Source organism: Poecilia mexicana, unplaced genomic scaffold (genome assembly GCF_051168715.1).
Source record: "Poecilia mexicana isolate PSO_F unplaced genomic scaffold, ASM5116871v1 scaffold_17, whole genome shotgun sequence".
NCBI classification, from domain to species: Eukaryota; Metazoa; Chordata; class Actinopteri; order Cyprinodontiformes; family Poeciliidae; genus Poecilia; species Poecilia mexicana.
Window position 1 is genome coordinate 2,386,668 of NW_028263386.1, and position 19,009 is coordinate 2,405,676.

The following is a 19,009-nucleotide window of genomic DNA, read 5'->3' on the forward strand; positions in this document are numbered from 1 at the left end:
TAATGGAAATGATTGAGCTGATTTTAATTTATCAGGTGATTATTGTGACATGCTAACCATCGGTTGTATGGATCAATGCTGGAATGAAAAAACAGATGGAGTGGAGTCCAAAATTATTCATACCCCTGGAAGATTTAAAGTAATCTGAAATATTAGGTTACATTGGTTTATAGTACCAGCAGGAATATTAAAGCTCTGACCAGCGAGGACAAATATTTTCCATTGATTAAACATTCAATGTTTAATCAAGTACAAAGTATAAAGTTCACCTTTATTGTTAAATATTTACATGTCATAAACAGAACCATTAGAACATTTCTCCATGCGAAGCTTCTGGTCCTGAAACGAGGCTTAAAGTCCATCCTGGTTTGTTTCTCTGAAACTTTCAGTTCAGGTGAAGAAGCTGCAGCAGATTCTTCCTCCAGATTTCTGACGGCGGCCATGTTGGATGATTCCTGACGTTCCGGTCAGCTGGTGGGAATCTGCTGCTTGTGGATCCACCTCTTCTTCATCTTCTCTGCTTTAGCTTTCTCCTTAGAGGCTGCAAAAATCAGAGCAGAGGGCAAATTAACGTCTTTATAGTTAAACGGAACAAGAGAAAATTAAAAAACATTTTAGTTAATAAAAATGGTAGTTAATGGGGAAAACTTAACTACCTGGAATTACATCATGCATTTATCAAACAAAACCAAACAAACCAAATTATAAATGAAATATATTTTTGCTTTTGTGTTTATAAGTCGATTTATTAATCTTTCAAACTGACGTGAAGTTGATTTATTTTTCCCAACACGACCGGTTTACGTCAGCTTACGGCCTCCACACTCCTCCAAAATGGCGACAGCAGAAGTTAAAATAAAACTCCAGAGTTAGTTTATTGTTCAACAGTTGAACAAATTTTTGAAAATTGTATCTTTTGTTTACTATTCATTACCCAGTCGACGTAAACATGATCAGAATACAAAACTTTAACCTTTTTTAATTCCGCACCTAAACATTACCCAGCCTGAAAAAACTAAACAGCACTAGCTAATAAAAACTAAACTGGAACTAAGCAACATGTAACTAATAAAAACTAAACTGGAACTAAGCAACATGTAACTAATAAAAACTAAAGTCACAATAAAATAAAACTAAACTATAATGGAAAATCCAAAACTATTGAATTTGTAACAATGTTCGCAGCTCGTTAATTGTGTTTTTAAACGCACCCCAGTCCTTTTTAACAAACTGCACGGCTGCGCTCTTATCCACCCTCGTCTTGTTCTTCAGGGACAGCATCTCGTTATCTGGCAGGAGGAAAACAAAGCGTGAGCCTGAGAGTCAGGAGGTCAGCCTGAAGGCGGAGGATGTCCCCGCCTTGTCCCCGGCGGGACGTCCAGATGGACGCCCCGGAGACACGAGGCGGGACGTTTCTGTAGCAAAGCTCAAATTGAGACAGATCATCGTCTTTGCAGACTTCTGCCACAGAGTGTAGCTTGCACTTTTATAAGTTTTACCAAATAAAACTGAAAACAGCCGTCAGAGGATTCATGTCAGAAAATCCAGAAAAATCTCAACGATCTCCGATTTGAATCACTAAAGTCTGACAGGATCGTCTTCTTACTCGAGCTCCTGCAGCTTCCCGGTCCGTACAATCTGGACTGGATGAAATCCTCCGCCGCCTGCCGCTGGTAGTCGCTCTGCCCTCGATCCGTCGCCGTGGAAACCGTGTAGCTGCCCTTCAGGCTGCGAGGCAGAGCAGCAGAGGAAAGGCATTAATCGATCTGATTTATTTAAAAAGAGCAGAAATCTGTTGGGATGGAGGAGAGTTCCTCATTTCACTTCCTGGGTTTTAACAAATGTTTTCACTTATCATCAAACTAACAGGTTTGTTTCCTACTTTCTGACTCCTGGGGGTTTCTTTGTCTTCCTCTTCTTCTTTTCCTCTTCATCTGAGTGAGATCATGAATTAGTGATGAATAGACATTAATATTTACAATCCAACAGGATTATACCGTACCTTCATCCTCAGCCGGTTTCTGTTTCCTGAAAGGGAAAAAAAATGTAAACGTCGAGAGAAACGACAAATGGTTGAATGAGTGAGACGTTGACTCACTTTGAAGGAACTGAGTCGATTTCCTCCAACACATCGGCTGAGAGGAGTTTCTTCTTCTGTCAGGGCAACGGAATAAACGTTTAAAAAATTTATTCAGTTTCTTTATTCTCTACAAAAATGTTTTGTTTTAAAAAATAATTGAAAAAAGGAGTTAAAATTAAGATGAACTATAACCAGTGTTGTTTATCACAATTTTCAATATCATAATAAGTTTCCTGAAATCACGTGCCTACATTAACTGGTTAATTTAATTAATGCACTTTTCTTAATAAATACTTTTGTAGGGTTTTTTTTCCCTTAGTTTTTCAAAATAAAACATTAATTCTAATAATAAATCAGATCATATAGCACTGAATAAATATTGTCTTTCTAATCTAATAAGACCCACAATGGAGGTTTGTGCTCCAGATTGCAGTAATGGAGTAAAATGAACTCATAATTTATATAAAGTATGAACAATTTATGATGCAAAAGAAAAACACATGCGAGAAGAAAAAAGTTAAACAGACCTTCTGTTCCTGAAAAAACTCCTGTCTCTTCCTCCTCTTCTCCTTCAGCAGCTCCTTCTCTCTGGAAACATAAAACAATTTAAACAAACTCCTATAAGTTTAAACTCGAGTTTAACACATTTCTAATTATTAATAAAATAAGTTAAATTAGACGCTGCCGATGGAACGAGTAACTTAAAATATATTTGACTGTCTTGTAAAGTTAATCTTTCAGTCTTAATTCCGGTTATTTATCAGGTAAATCTCTAAAAGGTGAAATGTATTGGATGGAGTTCTGTGACTCGGTGTAGCTTCGGAGCTAACTGAGTGTTAGCCACCTCCTGGCCGTGTCCAGCGCCAGCTTCAGGCTCTCCACAGCCCGGGCCTTCGAGTCCTCAAAGGTTACTTCCTCCGGCGCCTCGTCGTCACTAGAATCCAGCGCCAAGTTGAAATCACCGACACCTTTTTCATTTTCTGTCCTTTTCTGCAAAGAGGCGCCTTTCCCACGTTGTTTTTTCGCCATGTTGTCCCTCTTTGTCGGCACCCACGGAAGTGACATCATCTCTTCGCGCAGCAGCGTGATGCTGGACATAAGTCTGGCGGGGAACTTTTGCCCCCTAATGGCGAAAATAAGAACTACAGTAGAAAAAGAGTTTTCATTATGTTTAAATATTTATGAAGTCATCTATTTTCAATAACTTAAAAGTAGTAGATTTTATACAAATTGGTTTACATGTATTTGTCTTTTTATAAATATATTTTCATGTATTTTAAAATAATGAAATCCCAAATTAGTCTGTTCTATGTGTTCTTCCCTTCTCGTCAGGTTATTATAAGAATTTACTATTCACCTTGTTAAATAAAGAAATACAATAAAAAGTTTATTTTAATAAAATGATATTAGATAGAACTACACACCAGTTTCTCTGATGTTGAAGGTGTTATTTAAAAATAATGCATATTTATATTATATTATATTATATTATATTTATTATTATTATATTATATTTATAAGCATAATTTATTTAACATTAATTATAGTAATTATACATTAATTATAATGTATAATTACTATTATATAGTAATTAATTACTATATAATTATAGTGTAAATTAATTAAGAATTAACTTTTTTAATTCATTTGCACTCAGGTTTTCCTCATTAAAGAGTAAAAAGTGTTATTTTCAAGATGCTGATATACCTATTTAAATCCTTTTTTACACTTTTTAATTTGGATTTTTTCTTATTTTATTTCATTGATGATGGCATTTTTTTCCCCTAATTTATGCTTTTATTCTGAAAGCTGAATAACGTTACCGGAAGTCGCTCTGCAGCTTATTTAGATTAACTTGTCAGCAGCCTCTGCAGAGCGCTTCCATCATCAACAACCACCGGAGCGAAAAACGGGACTCCGGGCAAAATGCACCGACTCTTGCTAGTGTTTGTGGCCGCCGCCGGGGTTTCAGGGTTCGGCCTCCCGCGCCGCCTGGATGCCTCCCCGGCGGCCGAGCCTTGCGACGCCCCGCTGCAGTGGGAGGGAAAGTGGGTGGTGTACGACCACAGCACGGGCAGAAACAGCCGGGCCGCGGTCTCCTACGACGGCCAGAACCAGCGGATCCGAGTCCTGCAGCAGCACAAGAAACACACTCCGTGTCAGAGGTACAAACAAGTCATGGTTCGGTGATTAGTTTTAATCTATTTTAAATGCTCAAAAAATAAATATCCTTCTAATGTTTTTGTTATTTTAACTAATTGAAATCAATATATACACTTTTTTACCCTTAAGTATCAGTTTAAAGTATCTAAAAAAGACCAAATTATTTAATAAGGTTGATAAAGTAATATTTCCAATGTCACTAAGCAAGTTTGTATTTTTGTTGTTGCTTATTTGTCCCATTTTTGTAATAAAGTTTGAAATAAATAACTCTTATGAAGTCAATAAATTATATATATATATATATATATATATATATATATATATATATATATATATATATATATACTGGAATAAATATGAGTTATAACATTTAACTTTCCTTTAGCATCAATAAAGTATTTTTGAATTTGAATTTAAATGTTTTTAAATATACATTTCCTGTAAGCTCCTATCAACAATACTAAATTAACAAATATTTTGGCAATATGTTGAATAACTAATAAACACCAGTATTTATTCACCCATTGTATAACCAGCAGAGCAACATATGACAAAGTATTCCAGATTCTGAAAAAAACAATCCTGGAATATTATTAAAGAATAAAAAAACAAGCCTGTTTATTAGAAATGAACAGAAGGAACAGCATGATAGTAAATAAACACTTTATTTTAGAGTTGATTCATTAATAATTGTTAGATGGAGATCCTATTAAACGTGAATTAGTCGTAAACCAAGATGAGGTTTAATGAAACTGTCTTAGAGAAACAAATACGTTTCAAATATGAATCTTTTTTCTCCAAAAACTTTTATTTGTCCACCAGATTTTCCACTGTGAAACCTAAAACAGAGCAGAGCTATAACTCCTCCCACATATCAGGCACTAAAACCTATAATTATCAGCACTAAAACAAGAACTTAAACTGATTCTGTCACAGCGACCAAAATACAGAGTTATTTTAAAGTGACATGACTGAGTCATAATGCTGGAGACAAATTTAAAAATCAATGAGTTAGAAACATTTTTCACTGAATGAAAATTACTAATCATGTCCCCAGAACGTCCTGGTGAAGGTTCCTGTTGTGGAAACATGAATTATTGGTCAATATTTATTTTATTTTATGAACTTTGATCGTTTTGGGTGTTTAAATTTCCCCATACATAAAGGTCAATCAACCGAAATAATTAGTATTAGAAGCCTTATTTTTAGATGAGCTTATTACTGTTATATGAATTAATATGAACTAGGAATTTGCTAATATTGTTGCAGATAATAAATAATAATTAATAAATTGCTCTATTTTTTATTTGGGAGGAAAATAAATAGAATATTTTGCCTATAGTTTGGAGTACATTTTAGTTTTATTCTTACTTTTGAATATTTTTATCGTGTTCTTATTGTTGACTTGCTTCTTTTTATTAAATTGTTTTAATTCAATAAACAATGTCTGTTGTTTTTATGTGCTACAGTGAACAGGTTTTTATTATTGCAGGAGGAAAAGTGAAAAAGTTGAAGTTTATCAAATAAAAATACATAAAACTAATCTAATTTCTAATTAATTTTCTTCCCAAATAAAAAATAGCTAAGCTGGGGTTAAGTATAGCTGATTTATTGATTATTATTAATCACTTACAACAATATAAGCAAAGTCTTTAGTTTATAGTAATACATATTTATCACCTTGGTTCCTTTTTAGTTTTATTCTGCTCACATTAAGCCACGTTCAGACGTCTGCTGGCTGCATTTCTGCAGAGTCTGATGTCTAAAAATCAGCAGCTCTGCATAAGTAAACAAGCACAAAGTCTCTGTAACTCTGAGTTATGAAACGCCGCCTGGCTGATAAACAAAGGCTCAGCCTGTTTAATCTGCGTTAGTTTGCTGAGTGCAGCCTGGTTTGGCATCACTGCATTCAATAAAGCCAATAAAAACCTGCAGCTTTTCCAAAAAATATATTGCACTGCAGATAACTAATGTCTGCACAACAAAACTCCTTTATTTTCCTGTATTTGCAGGTTTTTTGAGTACATCTACCTGTACCAGAGCAAGGTGATGTTCCAGATCGACCAGAAGACCAAAGAGTGCTCTAAGGTGGCTCTGACCGAGGCCTGGGATCCCTTCGACATCCCGAAAAACTCCACCTTTGAGGATCAGTACTTCATCGGAGGCCCCGGGGACAACGTGGAGGCGCAGGAGTGGTCGGACAGGAAGCCGGCTCGTCAGCGTGAGAACGCCGCGCCACGATTAGAAAACATGAAGGCTGAGCGAAATCTGGGAAAATGAACTAAATGCTGAGTCACTGTAGCTGGTCAGAACCAGCTGCTTCTCAGACGACTCCAAACTGAGCTAAAACAAATCAGAACATAATAACAGAAATAATACATGACAGTTCAAATGTGCACTGCAAAAACACAAAATCTTACCAAGTATTTTTGGTCAAGTTTCTAGTGCAAATATCTTAGAACAGTTTAAAAAAGACAAAACTAACTTATAAGTAACATTTCAGCAAGATGTAGGAGTTTAAGTCAATAATTCCTTAATATTGGTGAAAAAGTACCAGTTCCATTGGCAGATAAATTCACTTATGAGAAAAATGTCCTGTTAAAATTAACTAGAACTTTTTGATAAAAACGAAGGAATTATTGTCTTAAAACAAGCTCATACATCTTTCTTAAAAGTTACTTGTAAGTTAGTTTTGTCTTATTTCAAGTGTACTAAGATATTTACACTAGAAACTAAACTAAAAATACTTGGTAGCATTTTGTGTTTTTGCCGTTCCCAGCTTGTTTGTGTAGCATTTTGCTCTTTAGCCTGCATTTTATCAGTCCACCAGCAGAGGGCGACATTTGCAGATGGAACCTGATCTGGAAACTCGGGCTGAATTTTCTATTGTAGATCCTGTTTAAACAATGAACAGCTAAACTCTCCCTCATCTCCTGGTCTTCGTACCTTCTGCTCATGTTCCTCCAGATGAGACCTGGGTTGGCGTTTACACCCTGAAGGATTGCTACCCGGTGCAGGAGACCTACACCAAGAACAGCACCGTCACCACCTCCACCCGCTTCCTCAGCCTGCAGCTGGGCATCAGCGACCCCAAAGTCTTCACCCCGCCCTCCACCTGCCAGTCGTCTCGGCCTGAGAGGATGGCCGAGTTCCACTGCTGAGGCCTTCACCGATAACTAACAGCTTTTTCAGTCTGCAGCTGCTTCCTGGTACAATAATAAACACCAAGAGAACAAAAACACACGTAGCTGCTGTAGAAACGGTCACTAAAAATGGCAATACTACAAGATCTCCTGTTGAAACTTTATTAATTTAGACCCGAATGAATCACTGAAATCACTGCTGTGGGACAATGATGCCTAAATAAACACTGGTTTATTGCTGCTTTTCAGAGTGAAGGAAACTACTGATTTCATTCTTAATGATTTTAATATGTGATGCACATATAATAAAAAAAAAACACTGTTAATGAAAAGTGAGTTTTGAGATCATTTTCTTGTAGATTATTTTGAAAATACTCGAGTGGTCCCAGAATGGAGTCAGCCATCTTTATGAGAAGGCCTTGACCGCCTTCCAGAACGAGCTGTGCCCAGAGGTCTGTTGGAAACCTTTAATAGACTCCAGCGGTGATGGAGTCATTAAAGGCTAAATTATAGTTGTGCTTTTGAAAGTTGTCAGACGACAACCGAAGAAGCAGCGTAGCTTTTCTACTTTATGCATCTGTTCACCCTGGGGGACACCCTGGACACATCGCCAGTCCACTTTACAGATACTTTTGTCCTTTATTCGCTGAAAATGAGCCCTCATAGAGGACCTGCTCTGCAGATACACCTTCCACACCATCCAGATTTAGTGAAAGGTGGTGTGCAAGATCTGCAGTAAGTTAAAAAAATGAGGAAATGGGCAGCAACGGCACGTGAGTGTAACGGACCTGGTGCCTGTCAGTTCAGTTCAGTGCAGGGGATCCATCCCCACCACTGGGCATTGAACCAACAGGCACCAACCAGCAGCTGCAGGTGGCTGTTGTGGATACTAAACCCTGGGATGAATTCTGTGCATCTATTGATAAAAACTTCCTGATGGCATCAAGGAAGTTGATTTATTACCTCACAAGCAGGAAACAGGACATGCTGCTGTTTATCCCTTCCATTTTCCAAGAGAAGTGTGGATGCCGCCAAAACTACTCAGTATTACTGGATGAGGTTACAGGAAAGTTCAAACAAATGTTTCTCATGTTAATAAATGACTAGCAGCTGATGACGTGTGTGGGAAACGAAGCTTTAAACAGAAACCAGAACATCAAATTCCCTAAATGAATGGGATGTTTTTAATGGTTCTTCTTTCTCTGAAACACAGTGGGTACTCTTAAATCATATTTTCCTCTTTCTCTCCAAGTCAGATGTGCAAATGAGAGTCATTAACATACTGTGGCATTTATGAGCTGGAAAGGTTCATTCACTTTACACAGTCAAATAATTTGTAAATAGGAACCAAAACTTCTGCAAATACTAGCTCAGTGTTGAGGAAGAGGCACAGAGTCACCATCAGTTGGAGCAGAAATGGAGCAAAAAGGAGCTCAGATGAACCAGGACCCTTTCTCCTGTTCGATCTGTCTGGATCTACCGAAGGATCCGGTGACGATTCCCTGTGGACACAGCTACTGTATGAACTGCATTACAACCCACTGGGATGAAGAGGAAAAAAGCAACCGCTGCCCTCAGTGTGAGCAGACCTTCTCACCAAGGCCTGTCCTGGAGAAAAACACCATGCTAGCAGCTTTAGTGGAGCAGCTGAAGAAGACTGGACTCCAAGCTGCTCCTGCTGATCACCGCTATGCTGGACCTGAAGATGTGGCCTGTGATTTCTGCATTGGAAGAAAACTGAAAGCCATCAAGTCCTGTTTAATCTGTCTGGTCTCTTACTGTGAGTAAGAGAGCTATGAGCCACTTCATAATGAGGCTGAAGGTGTTTACCTTCAGCCTCATTATGAAGTGGCTCCTTTAAAGAAACACAGGCTGGTGGAGCCGTCCAAGAACCTCCAGGAGAACATCTGCTCTGTGGATGAACATAAAGGCCACATCACAGTCTCAGCTGCAGCAGAAAGAGCTGAGAGGCAGAGAGAGCTGGAGGAGAGACGAGGAAACATCCAGCAGAGAATCCAGGACAGAGAGAAAGATGTGAAGCTGCTTCAACAGGAGGTGGAGGCCATCAATCACTCTGCTGATAAAACAGTGGAGGACAGTGAGAAGATCTTCACTGAGCTGATCCGTCTCCTCCAGAAAAGAAGCTCTGATGTGAAGCAGCAGATCAGATCCCAGCAGGAAACTGAAGTGAGTCGAGTCAAAGATGTTCAGGAGAAGCTGGAGCAGGAGATCACTGAGCTGAAGAGGAAAGACGCTGAACTGGAGCAGCTCTCACACACAGAGGATCACAACCAGTTTCTCCTCAACTACCCCTCACTGCCAGCACCCAGTGAGGCGACACACTCATCCAGCATCAACATCCGTCCTCTGAGACACTTTGAGGACGTGACAGCAGCTGTGTCAGAGCTCAGAGAGAAACTACAGGACGTCCTGAGAGACTCATGGACAAACATCTCACTGAAAATCACCAAGGTGGATGTTCTACTGTCAGAACCAGAACCAAAGAACAGAGCTGATTTCCTAAAATATTCATGTGAAATCACTCTGGATCCAAACACGGCTCACAGTTATCTAAAGTTATCAGAGGGGAGCAGGAAGGTTACAGCTCTGGATCAGCCTCAGTCTTATCCCAGTCACCCAGACAGATTCACTTCATGGTGGCAGGTCCTGAGCAGAGAGAGTCTGACTGGACGCCGTTACTGGGAGGTGGAGTGGAGAGGAAGAGGGGCTTATATAGCCGCTGCCTGCAAGGATATCAGCAGAGCAGGAAATGAATGTGGATTTGGTCGAAATGACAAATCCTGGGCTTTAGATTGTCACCAAAATAGTTTCACGTTTTGGTTCAACAACACTGCGACCTCCATCTCAGTTCCTCAGTCCTCCAGAGTCGGAGTTTACCTGGATCATGAAGCAGGTATTCTGTCCTTCCACAGCATCTCTGAATCCATGACTCTCCTCCACAGAGTCCAGACCTCATTCACTGAGCCGCTACATGCTGGAGTTTGGCTTTACATCTGTGGAAGCTCTGCAGAGTTCAGTAAGCTTTAATACATCTGTTTACTTTACCAGTTCCTGGGTGTAACTCGCACTAATATATATATATTGGAATATTGTTTTCATTTAAGCTTCCTTTCTTTGTTTTTAGCTCATGTAGATGACAGAATATACCACTTCTAATGTTTTAGCAAATACAATAATCAAGTAAACTGTAATGGGATCAATGGGATCTACTGTTTGTAAAACAGCTTGATCATTTTATTCATCTGTAGATATTTCTTCTTTATTGCTCTTTTGTTGTGGGTTGAATCAACTAAATGTTTTGCAAAAATGTACCATACCAGCAGAAAGACTTGGCTACATTGCTCAATAAAGAGAGAAAAAGGCTTTTATTTGGTTTGTCATTTATTTCTGAGCTCGTTTAGTGGCAGCCTGCAGGTGTTGGATGATGTGGAAACAAAGCGCCACAGTTTAGGAGGAAGCAACACGCAAATCTACATCTGTTCACTTCCCACTGAGAAAAAGGAGAACAGTCTCAGGTTTGTTCCCATCCAGCTGCCAGGATGATAAACAGTCATCTGACCTTTTGACCCTCAGTGACATTTTTCATATCTTAGTCTCAATATGTGGGAGAAAAGGTGGAGTCATTTTCAGCTCATAAAGCCTGTTAGCTGGATTTTTCCAGCTCTGATCTGTAATAGTTTAAATCAGTGAGACAAAGAAAAGAGCAAACACTGCCAGCTTTAACATGTTTTCATCCAAATCCCAGTTTAACTTGGGGTTGTTATAGAGATGGTTTGTCATTATTATGATGTCAAACTGAGACACAACGAGTCTTAAAGCCTCTGAATGTTTTTTCTGCGCCTCGTTGGGTTTGTTAGGGCGGGTTGAGCTTAGAAATCAGCGCCTCCTAATTTTATTCTTTATGTTTGAACAGAAAGCAGAAGATGGGATAAGGTTTCCTAAAATATTTTATGGTTCACTCAACTGTAAAAGGGTTTTCCTGGGAAAATCTGACTCTGTTGGATATTTGTGAATTGAGGTAAAAGGTCATAAGCTCTGACACTAACTTTAAAAGTATGAGGCAATTTTTTTTCAATGACTTTAGTGAGCTTTTATCTGTTTTATGCATTGATTACAGTTTAATAACTGTAAGAGACAATCCCCAAGACGGCCACAAAGAAACATTTCAAACCTTTCATTTGACCCAACATGCAACAATCAGCTGCTTGATCTTCAGATCTCTGGTTGTGTTCAGCTGTTGACTGAAGTCATTTTTCAGAGATTCATGTCTGTGTTTGGCTTTATTATTAACATGAATGGTTAGATTCTCAGCTATTGGGTGGTCATAAAGAATTGCCATGTTTTCTGTTTTATTGGGGAAACAAGTTACCTCAACATTCACCTCAAGCCCATCAGCCTTCATTTCTTCATTTCTGTGGTCCTCTGTGGTGAACGCAGTCAGAAAGTAAAGCAAACCTAATGTTTTTACTGGAAGAAACATTTTATTTATTTAAAGGCTTTTTACACATTTCTCCATATCTGCAGATGGGCTTGTGTGTGAATGTGTGTTTTAATACTTCCTTCTTTATTTTATAGCATCTATCCATGAAACAAACAAACAAACAAACCAACAAACAAACAAACAAACAGGTTTTTAAGGCAAAACATTGACATTTAGTTTTTGTTAATAAATTGAATCTTTTGAAACAGAGAAAAAGTCTTTCAGTAGGTAAAGATTATATGTCTGCACACAATAAAATATGCAAAGGTTTAGTGTTACTGTCCAGAGAAACAGTCCAGCGTGAAACATTTGTAAAGACGCAGAGAAAAGAACAAGATGATTTGACAGTCAAATGACCCAACATAGCTGCATACGGCGCCTGATTGTCTAAGTTAGAAGGAGAAAATATCAAAGTTTGCATACTCACATATTTACATTCCTGGGAGCGGATGCAGAACTTCCTGCTACTTCTTATCCCGTAACAACCGAAACGGTGCCTTAAAAGAAGAAGACGGTTAAGATTAAAATAGTTTGTGTCATCAGAAGCATCAGTGCTTTGTGAAAGTCGGTTTATGCATGAATGAGCTGCCTGACGCCTGACGGTTCATGCTGTGTGAGCTCAGCGTGTCGCTCTGCTGGACACAGAGCTTTAAACTCTTAGAAAGGTTCAGACATGCCATAAAACGGCCGGCCAGATGCCGAACCTCCAAATGAAGGATTCTTCTCTAACGAAAGGCAGAACTGCTGCTGATCCAAACAAAGTTCACCGGGAACTTGTTTGTAACTCTCATGATCTAATCAGCATAAAGAACGAAAAAATGTACTCAAGTGAAAGTAGAAATACTTCACCATATTTTACTCAAGTAAAAGTAAACATTAGCTGTCCAAGAAATTATTCAAGAGTAAAAAGGTATTTGGTAAAAAGTAACTCAGGTATTGATTAACTGATCAAATTACAAGTAAAAATAAAAAGTATAACATAGTAAAAATACTCCTAAAGGTACATTTTTCCCAAAAAGTTACTGAAGTAAATGTAATAGAGTAAATGTATAGTTACTCTCCAGCTCTGGCAATCAGAGAGCGACAGGATGTCATGATTGGTGGTGGTAGTGGTGAGGAGAGAACGCTGAGACCCAGGTAAGATGATGAATAAGATGAATTTAATGAAAATGATGCTCAGACAGTCCAATACAAGCGGCATGGCAGACGATATAGCACGCAGCTAATTACCGGTAGTGCTGAATAAACGAGACTGACAAAAACGAGCAAATGCCGACACAGGACTTCACAGTACTACTGTGCCGGCAGACGAACTAACAGACATCAGACAATTGACAAGGAGCCGACAAGAGACAGAGACAACAGGTGGGACTAAATACACACAGGGGTAATCAAGGGAACGAGACACAGCTGGGAAACAAGACGCAGACTCACAGGACAGAACTGAACACAGAAAACCCTTACAACAAACACACAGACACACAGATCATGACAATATTATTCCTGTAGAAGGATCCTGATGAGTCATCGCGTAGTTCCTGGGGAGTTGTTTGGCTCTGCTGCACTAGCAGCCTTGGAGCGGTCGGCCCAGGCTCCTCGTACCAGGCAGCAATTGGCTGGGCTTCATTGCAGACGCTTGTAGCATCCTGCTGGGAATGCCTCTACATGCTTCTCAAGCACTTATCCAGCCTCCACTACACCCTCTGTGGGGCAGCCTCTGCCTGTTGCAGGGCCTGTTCATGGCCAGTGGGATCTGCTTACGTTGCCCCTCAACCCAGGCAGTCTACTCTGCAACCCTCCCTCCCTCTTAAGGGCAGGGGAGCTCGGAAACTACATCTCCGAGCTGACGGTGGGACACTTCATCCCAGGTCAGCTCAACCGCTGGGTGGCTCTTGTGCGCGATCCATGGGTTGTGCCCACACTACCTCGGGGTTACATGCTACAGTTCCACCGCTGCCCTCCTGTTCCTGGTCAAGTCAGGATGACAGTAATTAGTGACCAGGTGAAAGCTCAGACTCTGCAGACTCTGAGCCACAAGATAGACGCTTTATTTGCCGGTGTTCTGACTATCGGTGCTACCTCGTCAGATTTCCTACCGCAGCACGGTAGGATGGATTTTCGGGTAGCAATGAGTCAGAATACCTGTTGATACCTGTTGATGTTCTGTCTCGGGGACGCCTACCACCTGGGGAGTGGAGGCTCCATCCAGAGGTCGTAAGAGGGTAAGGGAGAGGTACGGCAAAGCAGCTGTGGACCTATTTGCATCCCAAGAGACGACGCATTGCAGGGCTTTGGTTCTCTCTGGCAGACAATGCCAGTGTCCTGGTCAGGACGCACTGGCACACGACTGGCTGAGAGCGCTGCTCTATGCTTTTCCGCTGCTTCCCCTGATAGGCTCCTGAGAGTCCTTCAGGAGGGGCATCAGGTCCTTCTAGCGGTTCTCCTCTGGCCTCCCGATGCCAGGGCCCCTCCCACACGACTGGTGTACACCCATAAGAGGAAGGTTTTTAGCAGCTGGTGTCAGACTAGACATGAGGACCCTATACACTGTCCTTTTTCTGTTATTTTAACCTTCTTTCAAGCACGGCTTTCTCAAGGTTGGTCTCCATCCACTCTGAAAGTTTATGTCGCTGCCATCTCTTGCTGGCATATGGTGGAGAGTCGATAAGCCGTAACAAGGATATTTCCTTGTTGCTGAGAGAAGCCCAACTTTTGCATCCTCCCACATGCCCTATTGTGGCTATGTGGGACCTCTATCTCGGCCTGGCTGCCCAGCGATCTCCTACGTTTGAGCCCTGGGCAAAGGTGAGCCTTGAGTGCCAAAGAAGACCACATTTCTCCTTGCCATGGTTTCAGTGAAATGGGTGGATGAACTACATGCGTTGTCTGTTCACGAGTCCTGTTGCTGTTGGAACAGACCTGGTTTGGGCGTCACTCTTTGGCTTAACGTAACGTTTCTCTCTAAGGTGGCCTCATCTGCCGCCTTTAATTTAAAAGAACTGCAAATTTTTCTCCAGTTTTCCTTATTGTCTTTCCTTTAACACAAAGTAAATAAGCTACTACTGATAAACTGAATTTAATCATCTATTGAACATCAGTATGATTACAGTAAAGAAGCAGATGCAGAGTTTTCAGTGTAATGGTTACTGAAATCTACAAGAACTAGTTAATACCTCATGACCAACAGTAGAGGGAGCTATCATTCTTCTCACAATAATGAAGTGGAGGTTATAACTCCATTCAGAGTGTAAGTCTGTGGTAGATTAAGCATAAGCCCTGTGAGAAAGGTTGGAAACATGTAATAAACACAAAAAGGTCAGTCAGATGTTGAACCTTCATGATTTTTCTAAAATGAAAGGCAGAATTAATTCTGATCCAAATAGAAGCTGGATTCATTAGAACATTCTGCGTAACTCTCAGGATGTAATTATTGTGTGATGGTTGAATTCAGTTAAGTTTTGTCAAACACTTGTATATTAGTATTTCTCTCTCACTGACATGTCAAATAAAATAAAATTTAATTTTTAAATTTTTAAATTTTTAAATTTAATAAAACTGATTAACCCTCATCCCCAAATGGCAAAATATAAGAACTTAACGCGGGCGTTACGCTACTTGAGGAGCTAAACTGACCAAAATCCAACCACTATGGACTCTCATAACAATATTAAGGATAAAATATAACAGAACTGCTTTTTCATCTTATTTTTTCCAACAGAAAATACATCTTCTGAAGGAAATATCGAAAGTTTATAGAAGTGAAATTACAGAGGGACCTATGGCTGGTTGTTTAATTGCTAAAACAGTTTTATTCCGAAATTTAAGAGTGGTGGAAAAGTTCTGCTGAAGATTAAAGTTAAATATCCCCAGAACTCTGACTTTTGTCTGCTATGACACATGGAAAAGTTTCACAGTTTATTAAAAAGATGCATCTTCAACTAACTGAACTGACATGAATATGATGCAAACACGAGTCTCTCTTTGTGTCCTGGTGCCTCTATAGCGCAGCTATAAAACAAGCATCCCGTTTCAGTAGCAATGATTCTTTTATTTCATTTTGTGACACTGAAGAGAGTTTAAATTTTATAGATCTGAGGTTTGGTGACTCACTCAGTTGTTTTGTACAGAAAGTTTTTTAATGACTGATGAACTTTGCACTTCAATACCTTAACAACACTCTTCTTCTAGGGACGCTCTCTCGTCTTCCTGCTCAAACAAACCCTAAAGTTGGGTGGAGTCAATGTGAGATAAAGCTGAAAGCTGATTGGCTGAAAGCCTCTCTGCACTGACACATGATTGGTAGATCAGAGCTCAACCCAGTTTCTGTTTTCAGGAAACGAAACTCACACAGTCACTGTGGCTGAGAGCAGAAATGGAGCAGAATCAGCTAGACAGAGAAACTTTCTCCTGTTCGATCTGCCTGGATCTACTGAAGGATCCGGTGACGATTCCCTGTGGACACAGCTACTGTATGAACTGTATTAAAAGCTTCTGGGATGAAGGTGAGCAGAAGAAAAACTATCACTGCCCTCAATGCAGAGAGACATTCACACCGAGGCCTGTTTTAAAGAAAAGCACCATGTTAGCAGCTTTAGTGGAGCAGCTGAAGAAGACTGGACTCCAAGCTGCTCCTGCTGATCACCGCTATGCTGGACCTGAAGATGTGGCCTGTGATTTCTGCACTGGAAGAAAACTGAAAGCCATCAAGTCCTGTTTAGTCTGTCTGGCCTCTTACTGTGAGAAACACCTTCAGCCTCATTATGAAGTGGCTCCTTTAAAGAAACACAAGCTGGTGGAGCCGTCCAAGAACCTCCAGGAGAACATCTGCTCTAAGCATGATGAGGTGATGAAGATGTTCTGCCGCACTGATCAGAAGTGTATCTGTTATCTCTGCTCTGTGGATGAACATAAAGGCCACAACACAGTGTCAGCTGCAGCAGAAAGAGCTGAGAGGCAGAGAGAGCTGGAGGAGAGACGAGGAAACATCCAGCAGAGAATCCAGGACAGAGAGAAAGATGTGAAGCTGCTTCAACAGGAGGTGGAGGCCATCAATCACTCTGCTGATAAAACAGTGGAGGACAGTGAGAAGATCTTCACTGAGCTGATCCGTCTCCTCCAGAAAAGAAGCTCTGATGTGAAGCAGCAGATCAGATCCCAGCAGGAAACTGAAGTGAGTCGAGTCAAAGATGTTCAGGAGAAGCTGGAGCAGGAGATCACTGAGCTGAAGAGGAAAGCCGCTGAGCTGGAGCAGCTCTCACACACAGAGGATCACAACCAGTTTCTCCTCAACTACCCCTCACTGCCAGCACTCAGGGAGTCGACACACTCATCCAGCATCAACATCCGTCCTCTGAGACACTTTGAGGACGTGACAGCAGCTGTGTCAGAGCTCAGAGAGAAACTACAGGACGTCCTGAGAGACTCATGGACAAACATCTCACTGAAAATCACCAAGGTGGATGTTCTACTGTCAGAACCAGAATCAGAGACCAGAGCTGGATTCTTAAAGTATTCATGTCAAATCACTCTGGATCCAAACACAGCTCACAGTTATCTGTTACTATCGGAGAGGAACAGGAAGGTTACAAATGTGGCTCACTGTCAGTCTTATCCTAGTCATCCAGACAGATTCACTAATTATACTCGTATTCTCAGTAGAGAGAGTCTGACTGGACGTCGTTACTGGGAGGTGGAGTTTAGAGGAAGAGTTTTTGTAGCAGTCGCATACAAGAATATCAGCAGAGCAGGAAATCATAATGAATGTGTATTTGGATGTAATGACAAATCTTGGGCATTAGAGTGTCACTCAACCAGTTTTAAATTTGGTCACAACAACATCTGGACCTCCATCTCAGGTCCAGTTTCCTCCAGAGTCGGAGTGTACCTGGACCACAGAGCAGGTCTTCTGTCCTTCTACAGCGTCTCTGAATCCATGACTCTGATCCACAGAGTCCAGACCAGATTCACTCAGCCGCTACACGCTGGAGTTTTGCCTTGGAACGGAGGCGACTCTGCTGAGTTCCACAAACCCAATTAGATTTTCTCTCTTTTATCTGACTGTTGATCAGAATTCATTGTTCTGATGTCTCTGCTCTGTTCTTTATTTTTCTGGTTTAAATATTGTTCTCTGTGTTTTCACACATATTTCTCTTCATGTAAATCTAAACTTTTCTGGGCTCTAATGGTTTTGCTTTTATATTTGTATTAATTTGGATGATCTGGTTTCTCTTCCTGTTCTGCAGAACAAATGTTGTTCCTTAAATCAGTTGAGATTGAAGTGACTTTTCTTCTGTTTTCTTTATTGTAATCCAAATAAGAAACTGAAACCAACATCAACTTTGAACTGATGCCAATCATTGTTTTTAAATTATTTTTCATTCATATCAAGAAAATAAATGTTTGCTGTTTTGTCTCTTTGTCTTTTATCAATAAAACAAATTGTTGTAGCATAACCACTATGCTTGTTTTCTTTTGAATAAATACATTAAAGAGTAAATATATCAAACTGTTTTTCAGAACAGTTTCTGTTATTTCATTGTTAAAAAATTATCCTAAATTTCAAACTGACTATTTGGGCAGCATCTTGCTGCCTTGGGATAACCAAATAAAAAGGGCCGTGTGAGTCAGACGCACACCGTCAGATCTGTGCAGCAGGAAACTTGACAGATGAATATTTAAAACAAACAAGTAAATCAAAGAAAAGACATAAAACGGCAATCGGAGTTCGCCCCTGTGCGACAGATCGTGGATTTATTAACTGGATCGGAGCGTGGACCCAGGAAACGCTGGCTGGTGCGAGAGGATGCTGTCGCGGTGAGATGTAGACTTTATTTTTCTTTTTTGGATTTTTGGTGGTACCACTATTTTGTCATTTTGGATTTTTCATTTTGGATTGGGACTTTGGATTAAAAAGGGGAAATACTCCAGGACTTTGGGGTTTTTTGAGGATACGGGACTCTTTTGTGGGCATTATTCTGATTGGAATGAAACGGTCATTTTTGGACATTTATTAATGTATTTTTGCTGATATTTTTCAAATCTAATCTATAATTATTTTTGAGGGATTTTTGGTTACTGATCTATTTATCAGAATAACTACTATTATTTCTTAATATTATGGTT

The 19,009-nt window shown here is 40.0% G+C and overlaps 3 protein-coding genes and 1 pseudogene across 3 annotated transcripts; 3 read left to right on the forward strand and 1 right to left on the reverse strand.

The window, feature by feature from the left end:
• Positions 1 to 240: 240 nt before the first annotated feature.
• Positions 241 to 3,168, reverse strand: nol7 (nucleolar protein 7). The gene is made up of 8 exons (XM_014990266.2): positions 2,925 to 3,168; positions 2,608 to 2,668; positions 2,099 to 2,154; positions 2,003 to 2,028; positions 1,883 to 1,934; positions 1,607 to 1,728; positions 1,212 to 1,289; positions 241 to 541 (listed from the first exon to the last, which is right to left on the reverse strand). Exons 1-8 carry the CDS (start codon positions 3,146 to 3,148, stop codon positions 468 to 470), a joined length of 693 nt encoding a protein of 230 aa, XP_014845752.2. The 5' UTR covers positions 3,149 to 3,168; the 3' UTR covers positions 241 to 467.
• Positions 3,169 to 3,931: 763 nt separating this feature from the next.
• On the forward strand, positions 3,932 to 7,718 carry epdr1 (ependymin related 1). Its single transcript, XM_014990262.2, has 3 exons — positions 3,932 to 4,245; positions 6,256 to 6,464; positions 7,211 to 7,718. The coding sequence occupies exons 1-3, from the start codon at positions 4,007 to 4,009 to the stop codon at positions 7,402 to 7,404; spliced, it is 642 nt and encodes a 213-aa protein (XP_014845748.1). The 5' UTR covers positions 3,932 to 4,006; the 3' UTR covers positions 7,405 to 7,718.
• Positions 7,719 to 8,732: 1,014 nt separating this feature from the next.
• Positions 8,733 to 10,770, forward strand: LOC106919717 (tripartite motif-containing protein 16-like protein; annotated as a pseudogene).
• Positions 10,771 to 16,227: 5,457 nt separating this feature from the next.
• On the forward strand, positions 16,228 to 18,339 carry LOC148154511 (tripartite motif-containing protein 16-like). The gene has a single exon (XM_088014624.1). The coding sequence runs from the start codon at positions 16,260 to 16,262 to the stop codon at positions 17,922 to 17,924; it is 1,665 nt and encodes a 554-aa protein (XP_087870750.1). The 5' UTR covers positions 16,228 to 16,259; the 3' UTR covers positions 17,925 to 18,339.
• Positions 18,340 to 19,009: the final 670 nt, after the last annotated feature.